General features: G+C 32.9%; 1 protein-coding gene across 4 annotated transcripts in view; it reads left to right on the top strand.

Moving 5' to 3' along the window:
- Positions 1-2,567: 2,567 nt before the first annotated feature.
- The window catches only part of LOC107868041, an 11,884-nt gene continuing 4,332 nt past the window's right edge, over positions 2,568-10,119 (top strand). The window contains exons 1-3 of one of the 4 annotated variants that reach the window (XM_047393811.1): positions 2,568-3,298; positions 3,509-3,574; positions 3,765-3,826. In XM_047393811.1, the coding sequence (XP_047249767.1) occupies positions 2,789-3,298; positions 3,509-3,574; positions 3,765-3,770 (582 nt within the window). In that variant the 5' untranslated portion in view covers positions 2,568-2,788 and the 3' untranslated portion in view covers positions 3,771-3,826. Of the gene's footprint in view, positions 3,299-3,508; positions 3,634-3,764; positions 3,827-3,925; positions 4,008-4,243; positions 4,987-10,119 lie in introns of those variants that run through there. The other 3 variants (XR_007042980.1, XM_047393820.1, XM_047393817.1) reach the window with 3 other exon arrangements.

Genomic DNA, 10,119 nt, shown 5'->3' with positions numbered 1-10,119 from the left:
AGAAAACATTTTTCTTTGTATAAAAACACACCAAAGCACACCATTATTCCTATTTGAACAACCAAAGTCATCAATTTGAGAATTTGAAGATTTAAATTAAACACTGTATTAGAGAAATTCTCTTGTTTATCGTTCAATGTAGAGATCAAGCCAAAATTTCGTTGACATTTTGACTTTTCATAGATGGACTAAGGTTTTGTAATATTCATTTAAAGTTTACAAAAACGTGTACAGACCGGTCAAATAGGGAAATTAAATAATTAATTGTCCAGTGGGGAAAACTTTTTTTTTCTTCTTATTTCATTCTTCCTCTTCGTCTCAAATTACCCGTTTCAAATTAAAATAACACATTAATTAAAAAAATAATTAATAACGTGACTAGTTTACTATAGTACCCCTATTAAATAATATTTACATTTTAATTTTAAAAAAAAAATTAACGCAAAGGATAAAACATGAAAAAAATTTTTTTATCTCTTCTTGATTAACGAAAAAAGATAAGTAAAATGAGAAATCAAATTAAAAAATTTAAGGACGAATAATTTGGGATGGAGGAAGTTTGAAGGTAGCGCTCTCTATAAAATTGTTCAATACCTTGGATTCGAAATCAAACACCAAAGGAAACTTGACAATAAGTAATCAATGAGTTCATTATAAAGCTTTTCACAATTTTTCAATTTAAAATAATTGCAAAGACCCCAATTATATGCAAGTAGTCAATCAGTCATATAAGGAAATTAATTACATCATATTTTTTCTTTGCAATTTATGTAGCATTGTTTGAGTTGACACAAAATTTTAAAAAGAAATGAAAACTTTTAAAATTTTGATCTGAATTCTAAAACAAGTTTTAGACATTTGTGTGCTAATAAACCTTTTTAGTAAAAATAAAAAAATAATTGTAAAGTTAAATTTTCTAAATTTTTAAAAAATAACATTTCTTATGAGACGTACTTAAATAAAAGATATGATACATATGCTGAAGAAGAAAAAAAAGCGCGTAATTATGTAAGAAAAATTCTGTATCCAGAATCATATCACGTATTGATTAATTTAACCTCCATATTTCGAATTAATATAATCAATTTTGGAAAATGAATCGAAAGGTAATACAATCAAGGCTGGTGCAATCTACGGGCTAATAATGATTAACTTCTTGAATTTTTTTCCCCTTCTTCTCTTTCCATAATTAATTGGCTGATTTACAAAGCATCATAGGTATGGATCCAAAATTAAGGTATCACAAAAACAAAACACTCCTATTATTTTCTTTATAGTGGAAAATAGGGGAATCTTGAACTAATTAATAAAATTATTATTATGTGATCTAGAGCTCACAGATTCAAGCTTTAGAAACAATCTCGACCTTACTTTCAATTGGTCCAACCTTTTTTCCAATTCTACACATAAATATTTGGCTCAAGTAAAAGTATTATAAAACATTTTGAAGAGAAACAACAAGAGCTAGGAAGCCAAGTCAAAATGCTAAACAAAGCACGATAATGCATTCTAAAAATAAAATAGTCACTATCACAAAACAATATGATAATCAAAATGGTAGAAACAATTAATAGTTATAAAGTTGAAATGACAAGAAACTCCTGAGGGATGCTATGGTTAGCGCCTAGTAGTATAAAAGACTAAGCGTGACACATCACGATTTATTTTGTTGGTTCAGAAAGAATGCTCCCTCCATCTCAATTTATGTAATATTTTTTGAATTTCGAGATTCAAACACTATTTTTTTTTACATTAATTTTTTCACATACCTTTTAAATATCTTGAATAATCAATTATTGTAACTCATAGTACTTTTCACATAATTTTCAAATATATAACTTTTATTTTAAAAAGTATATAAATTTCATGTCAAAATTTACCATTAAAAGTAAATTATTTGACTCTCAAAATTCAATTCGTGACATATAAATTAAGAGATAGAAATAATATTATTTTATTTTAGTAACAACTTAACTTCAAGTATCTTATCTAACTTTTTTAACAAAACAATTTTGTAACTCTATTTTGAATTCTTACTCAGGTCAAACATTTTCACATAATTATTAGTATGTACTTTAAATTTTGCATTTCAAAAATTTCTTTCATTTTCAAGTGTCAATAAATACATATACATAAATTGAGATCGAGAACTAAGGAATCGTTTGATACAACATATTAAAAAGAAATATTTTAAAATAAAATTTAAGATTAATTTTAATTTCAAAAATATTTTATTTTATTGTACTAAAATAATAAAATTACTATCTCATGCATAGATTGGATAAAATAGTCTCATAGATATTATACTCGTTGTTGTTAGTTTTTTTTTTTTTTTTTCATCCAGTATTTGGTACCCACATTAGAGTCTGATTAATTTAAATTTGCATCGAATAGGGCTCTATTTGGAGGCAGCACTTTCTACGAAGAATTTTTTCATATTCAAGATTCAAATTCGAGATTTTAAATTAAGAAAATAATCTGGATAATCCGTAACCATCAAGCGCATCAAGTTTAATGATAGAGTAGAATATTTATATTATAAAAAAAACTTAAATTCTATATATAATCTACCTTTTTAGTAAACTCTCTTCCTCATTCCATTTCACTTTGTTCTGCCCACAACAACGCAAAACCATCCTCCTCGTTTTCCACCGGCGCCGTCTCCCCTTTCCCGACAAAATAAACCATAATTCTTCCTTACATCGTACCATCTTAGTCCTCTTTGTTCTTGTTTTTCTTCCAACATATATTTTCACCAAGTGTATTGTGTTTTTTTTCAGTTACTGTAATGGCAACAGCCCCTGTCAAGTCACAGCCGCTTCACTACTTCTCTTTACCCCAATTGAAATGGAGCACCAACAAAACGCACACTAACACTAACCACCACCGCTTCCGCCGCCGCGATTCTCCTCCGTCAAACACCAACGTCGACGGTGACGGCGGCGGCGGTGGTGGTTCTGACTCCGATAAGCTACAACACCAAGAAGAAGAAGAACAAGTTGAGGAAACGGGGCCGTTGTGGAATTTAAGGCCAAGGAGGAGTGAAAAGGTGTCGTCGTTGAAGAAAGATGAAAGTAGTAGTAGTCATGCTGTTGTTATGCTGCAGAGGTCACAGAGGTTGAAAGAGAATGCAGCAGATGGAAATGGACTCGGGTCCGGGTCGGCTAAGAAAGGCAAAAGGAAATTATGGATCTCTTTGTCAAAGGAAGAAATTGAAGAAGATGTTTATTCTATGACCGGGTCAAGACCCGCTAGAAGACCCAAAAAAAGATCCAAGGCTGTTCAGAAACAACTCGATGTATGTACAAAAAGCTTTTACATTTTTACGTTTGTTAGTAAGCCGTAAAGTTGTTGGCATGTCACCATGTCGTCGAAATAGTGGGTAAGACTGTGTAGGGTAAGGTTGTGGTACAATAGATCCTTGTGGTTCGGCCCTTTTTTTCCTTGTTAATCCATTTTTGCTTTCTCATTTTTTATCTTATGCTCTGTTTGATATTTTTGTTCACAGAATGCTTTCCCTGGGTTGTATTTAGTAGGCCTTACTGCTGATTCGTTCAGAGTCAACGATGCTACGGTATAGACTATTTTTACTTTTGAAGTGTTATTGCTCGGACACTTCAAAAATGTCAACAGGTGCGTGTGGGATACTCGAAAAGTAATGCATTTTTTGAGAGTCTGACATGGTTGGAACAACATTTTCGAAGAGTCCGAGCAACATAAGTTTATTTGATGTTAAGATATTAAGAATCACATGTTTGTTGCAGAAGTAGATATGGCATAGCGCACTGGTGTATGTGAATTTTCGCTACTGTGGAAAAGGTTTGGTTACTCTCTTTTGTGTTTTTTATGGTTCTCTAATTCTGTGTTGATCCTTATTTGTTGAGTAATTTTTGGAGTTTGAGGGTTTAATAATGGTGGTTTGCAGATTTTGCGAGGATTAAGGAACACAAGGGAAAGCTTAAACTTTTGAGGACTGCTGCATTCATGCCTCAACTCGACTGTAGGAGGTATAATGTATTGAATTACGTAAAGGGAATAGGATAGCGTCTTGGAAATATATCTACTTTTGTTTCAAGCAGTAGCATATGGGTATATTTGAAAACATTTTGGTTGCAATGTGGTAACCTTAATATGTAAAGAATGAAACTTGAGATATGGATGGATAGTTTTTATAATTTTCAGCGCGGTTGTTATTTGAGTTTCCATCATAATGCTGCTTGAATGACTTCCAGAATCTGTTTAGGGGCAGGGGTCATTGTTAGTTCGCAAACTGTTTGCAGTTCCATGAATGTCAATTGAAGTGCTGGTTGCTTCCTGTATTACGGGAGGAGACCTCCAACTGATTTGTCGTTGTCCAGAGTTGCACATGACAAAGGGTTATTTGCTCTCTGAACATACTACTTGATTTTGTATGACTCGTGATATAACTCAAGGACAACTTTTTGAGCCAGTGACATAGTTATGGTTGGAAAATCATTTGCTTTTGGATATTGCATTAGAAAGGGCAGGTATAATTTTTGTCGAAAAGATAACATGTAGTTTCATATTGCCTTGTGATGTTTCTTGTCCTCTAAAGAATGTATGTTTGTATGGTGTTTACTCTTGTTATAGAGTTCCTTGGCAATCATATGATGCAACTTTACTTATTTCATAGAAATCATAAAGTTAAAAATAGTTGTTTATAGATAGTCAAAGTGCAGTACTTGGTCAAGTGACCTTTCTACTAGCTAGATGTATTTAAGTGTGCCAAATTTTTCCATGTATTTCTCATAGTCGTAAATCCATCTAGGCATCTGGATAATGTGCTTGGGGCTATGTTCCTCACACTCGTCAAAAATGTCGACGGGTGCGTGTCGGATTCGCCAAAAGTAGTGTATTTTTGAAGAATCCGACACGGATGGACCTGGGGTGTATAAAACCTTACTTTCAGATTGTTTTATGTATTATGATGAAGTGCAAAAGTTGTCACGTTGTGTACGTTCAAGTATACCAGTGTCATTTGTCGAACATACTTGATTCTGTTAGAACAGGCAATCCCAGGAATGTAGAATGTAGAATATTTGATTGTACTGTTGCTTGCTCTGGCTAGTGATTGGAAGATTTGTCCACCTCTTTCTGCATTAAGGCCTAGGCAAGAGATTTAATCTTTATCTTGAAGGGAAAACTCTCCCGTTTGGTGTAAAGTCGGGATGGAGCACACAAAGGAGGATCAAAACCACAACAACAGCTTCCGTAATATCACTAATTCTACCGATCAAAATAATCGACAATTCTGTCCCTTTTTTTCCACGAAGATCAACAACTCTGTCCTTCCCGACCAGTTTTCCTTCCATTCAGCCTCACTTATCAAAATTGTACATGTGCTTAGATCCTTGCTCATAAGTAAGAACAAAATTTCCCTTTGCATACCACGACAGTGTAGCTGTTTTTCCGTCTCAAAGCCATTCATCCCCTTTGTTACTAAATGGCAGTCTTGGTTGAATGAAAGCTCATCTATATTACGTCTATTATGTGCAGTTTTACCTTTTAACTTTGTAAGTAAGAGGGATATTATGAATCTTCTAAATTTGAATTCGTGATGACGTACTTCTCTTGGCCCTAGCTATATCGATCAGGATTTAAACCAAACAACAACATCCAATCCAGTGTATATTTCCACGTATTGGAGTCTGGGGAGGGTAAAATGTACGCAGTCCATACCACTACCTCAGGAGAAGTAGAAAGGTTATTTCCGATAGACCCCCGGCTCAAGACAAAGAATAGTAAATAAATTCGTAATAAAGCATGAAACAAGATGCAGTAATAGAAATAAGACACCCACAAAGTAATACCTTGCTCTAACGAACTAAAGAACCAAAGGCACTCCCCACCCTCGAGCCTCCTACTAGCAACTTCAATCTATGGACATTGCCCTAAGACTACTAGCCCGACTGCCCCAAAACTCTCCTAACTACTAGCTACGACCCACCCACAAACACTAGCCTTCTAGCCTAACTCGTGTTCTCCATACCTTTCTATCTAGGGTCATGTCCTCAGTAAGTTGTAACTGCTCCGTGTCACGTTTAATCACCTCTCTCCAGTATTTCTTTGGCCTACCTCTACCCTGCCTGAAACCATCCAAAACTAGTCTCTCACCCCTACGAACGGGGGCATCCGTGCCCCTCATCATCACATGCGTGAACCGTCTCAACCTAACTTCCTGCATCTTGTCCTCCACCGAAGTCACTTCCACCTTCTTCTGAAGAGTCTCATTCCTAACTCTATCACCCCTAATAAGCCCACACATCTAATGCAACATCCGTATTCCCACCACCTTCAATTTTTGAAAGTGAGATTTAAATAAAAGTAGAGTGAAGTTACTATTTTTGAGATTGAGATGTCGTTGATTGATTAATACATTGACCTCTTGGCATGCGTCAGACATCACGTCATCGAGTCTCTGAAAATGTATTATGCAAGAAAATCTCTTAATGAAACTTACAGGCAGATAATTCATAATATTATCAGCAAATTAAAAATAGAAAGTTGAATGACCTGAAATTGTGACTAACAATATTCTTTAATTTTCTGTTTATATAGTACGCCGGATTTGGTTATTTAATATTTGGATTAAGAAAAGAATGATCTTGTTTTGCTTTAAGAATAATTGCTTTGATTTGCCATTAAAATATTTCGTTTTGAATATATTAGTAGTATTTGTTAGTAAGTGCTGTTGGTTTTGTCTTTTTGAGAAAAAGACCGTATCATCACAATCATTTCAGTGCACTGAAGATTCAGTTCCAATGAGTTAGCAACTCATATTAAAAGGAAACCATAATATCAACTTTTGATGATTGGGAATGAGCAAACTCCATGATTTTTTGTAATAAGTCATTTCTTTTGAGCTTAGGTCTATTACAAATATTTCCTCTACCTCACAAAGTACAGGTAAGGTTTGCGCACATTCTACCATTCCCCGGATTCTACTTGTGGGACTATCCTACTAGTTTCTCCTTCGATATTTAGGTATCTAAACTAGCGCGTGACTAATCTGAGAAGTCTCACTTTTGGGATAAAGTGTTTTGGAAGTCTCACTTACACTAACGTTTTGGCACAAGCTATTTTCCTTTTCTGGCACTGACATTACTAATTGCACTTTGTGAATTCTAATACATCAACTTCCAATATTCTCCTGTCAAGAGGTTCCTCCTCAACTTAAAATTTCATCTTGCATGAAAAAAAATATATTTATCTATAAAAGAACTTTAGAATCATAGCCCAGTCTGTATAGATTGGGATTGTATAGTGATACGTAACAAGTTTTTGCACGGATTGTTATGGCAGTCTATAATTTTTTCTGATGATTTTTAATTTTTATCTCTATTGTTCTATCTAATAAAAATTTGTGGATCAAGGTATCTTTTGTCTATCTTGATCTAACAAACACGACATAAACTTAGAGAACTTTTATCTTGTGCGACATGAGTTTTCTAAGAGTTAGATTATGCAACATAAATTGTGTAGTATTTACCAAAATTTGTTAGTGTTTAAAAACTAAAATTATGCCAAATGGGCATATGCTCTTTATCATTTTCAGAAAAAGAAAAGTTTGATAGCTAATGTGGGATGGTACCAAGAATATACTGGGCGCGGTCTTATTTATTTATTTATTTTAAATACAAATGTCTTTTCAGCATATCACGTAACTTTTTGGGATTGAGATATTATGATATAAAAATATACACTTATGCTGACAAAAATTAAAAGCTACAAATTTAAAATGTAAAAATTAAACATCACTTCAAAATTAAAACTGTAAAAACTTAGACAAATAAGATTTGGTCACACATTGTCATTATTTGACAAATATTTTTGACAAATAATACAAATTCCTAAATACTCAAAAATACTAATATTTGACTCAAATTTCAATTTTTATAAATTTTTAAAAATAAATATTTAAATATTATAACTAAAACACATGATAAAATTTCTCTCTGAAATAGTTAAAAATATATTGTCATAAGCTTTGCTTAGTTTTTACGCCTACTGAGCCGAAGAAATGTGAGTAGAAAAATATAAATTAAAAAAGAAGAAGAAAAACGAGAAGGCGGAAGGAGGAAAAAAAAAAAAAGGAAAGCAAAGGCTCACTTTTCAAGTGTTTCAAAAACCCTCCCTCCTCTTCTTCCTCCGTCACCGGCAACAACAACAACGACGGCGGCGTTCCTCTGAAGCAATGGATAGAACAAGATACGACGGTGCCGGTCTCCGGTCATCTCGTAACTACATTTTTCACCGTCTCCCGGTACACTAAAATACACTTCACCTTCTTCTTATGCTCAGATTTAGTTTCACTAATTAAGCTAAATCTCTCTTCTTATTTGATTATATTTTACATTGTTTTCCTACTTTTTTTTTTGTGTTAAAAAAAGAAGTGTCAACTTAAGTGTTACACTGGAAAACCCCCGCTGTTTTTGGAGGAGTCTAGTTTGTCTTTTTAAGGCTATTCATTGAGTATTGTAATGACATGAATATGCTGGGTATATTGTTGTTGTAAGGCTAGTTATTGAGTATTGTAACGACATGAGTATTGTATACACCTTTTTATGTTGGAAAGGTGATGTAGGAGTAATAGATGTGGTTTGGGAGGGCACTCGAGCGTGTGGCCTAGTGGTTCAATAAAATTAGGATGAGCACCATGAGATCTCAGATTCAATCCCCAGCACTATGTGATTTCTTCCCATCTGTTCTGGCCTTGGTGGACAGAGTGAATTGATACTTGTTTGCTGGTGGGAATTAGCAAGTATCCCCTAGATTTAGTTGAAATGCGCATAAGCTGGTTTGGGAGGTGTGTGTGGGCTTTTCTGTTATAGTAGTATCTTTTTCATAGTTATCAAATATATAAATTTTATTTTAAAAAGATATTATAAATTTCATGTCAAAATTTATAATTAAAAATAAATTATTTGACTCTCGAAATTCGAATAATAACATATAAATTAATACATAAAAAATAATATTATTTTATACTTGGTAACAACTTAACTTGAAATTTCTTATTTAATTTTTTTAACAAAACGATTTTATAACTATATAGTATTTATGGATTATTTTGAAATCTTACTCAAGTCAAACATTTTCACATAATAAATTAGTATGTACTTTAAACTTCTCATATTAAGTTCGTAATTTAATTTATAACCATACAAATATTTATAATTTACTTTACCTTTCACATTTCAAAAATTTCTTTCATTTTCAAATGTCAATAAATACGTTCACGTAAATTCAGATCGAAAACAAAGAAATTATTTGATATATGGGATAAGGAAAGTAATTTCGACATAAAGTTTGGATTAACTTTAGCTCGTGTTTGGTATGAGGTATTACGAAATCTCAAAATTATTTTATCACACCATTTATATTAAAATGATAAAATTATTATCCAAAGTAGAGAATGGATGAAATAGTCCCATAAATATCCGATCTCGTAAATACCTCTACTTATCACATCTTGTATGCCAAACTATGCCTTATTAGTTTACTTATGCACATCATACGTATATCTCATTCCTTTTACTTATGCACCTTTATGTGTATGAGTTTAAAATTTTTCCATTATTATTATTAGTGTACAAAATATTCGGCTCATAAACTTGATCTAATTGCAGATTGCTTAATTTTTATATAAAAATTAAAAAAAATCAAGTAACATACAAGTAAATAAAGTTAAGTTTACTGATAGAATAGAATATTATTAGTAACGTGCAACCAGATGAAGTTTACTAATAGCGTAGAATGTTTATGTTAGAGAAAACTTAAATTCTAGTATATATAATCTACCTTTTACTAAACTCCCTTCCTCATTCCATTTCATTTTGTTCTGCCCACAACAACGCAAAACCACCCTTCTGTTCCACCGGCGCCATCTCCCCTTTCCCGACAGAAAAAACCATAATTCTTCCTTACATCGCACCATCTTAGTCCTTTTTCTTACAACATATATTTTCACCAAGTGTGTTGTGTTTTTTTCAGTTACTGTAATGGCAACAACCTCTGTCAAGTCACAGCCGCTTCATTATTTCTCCTTACCCCAATTGAAATGAGCACCAACAAAACCCACACTGACACTAACCACCA

This window comes from Capsicum annuum, chromosome 1 (genome assembly GCF_002878395.1).
Source record: "Capsicum annuum cultivar UCD-10X-F1 chromosome 1, UCD10Xv1.1, whole genome shotgun sequence".
NCBI classification, from domain to species: Eukaryota; Viridiplantae; Streptophyta; class Magnoliopsida; order Solanales; family Solanaceae; genus Capsicum; species Capsicum annuum.
The sequence above is the reverse complement of the archived record's forward strand: the minus strand, read 5'-3'. Positions and strand labels throughout refer to the sequence as shown.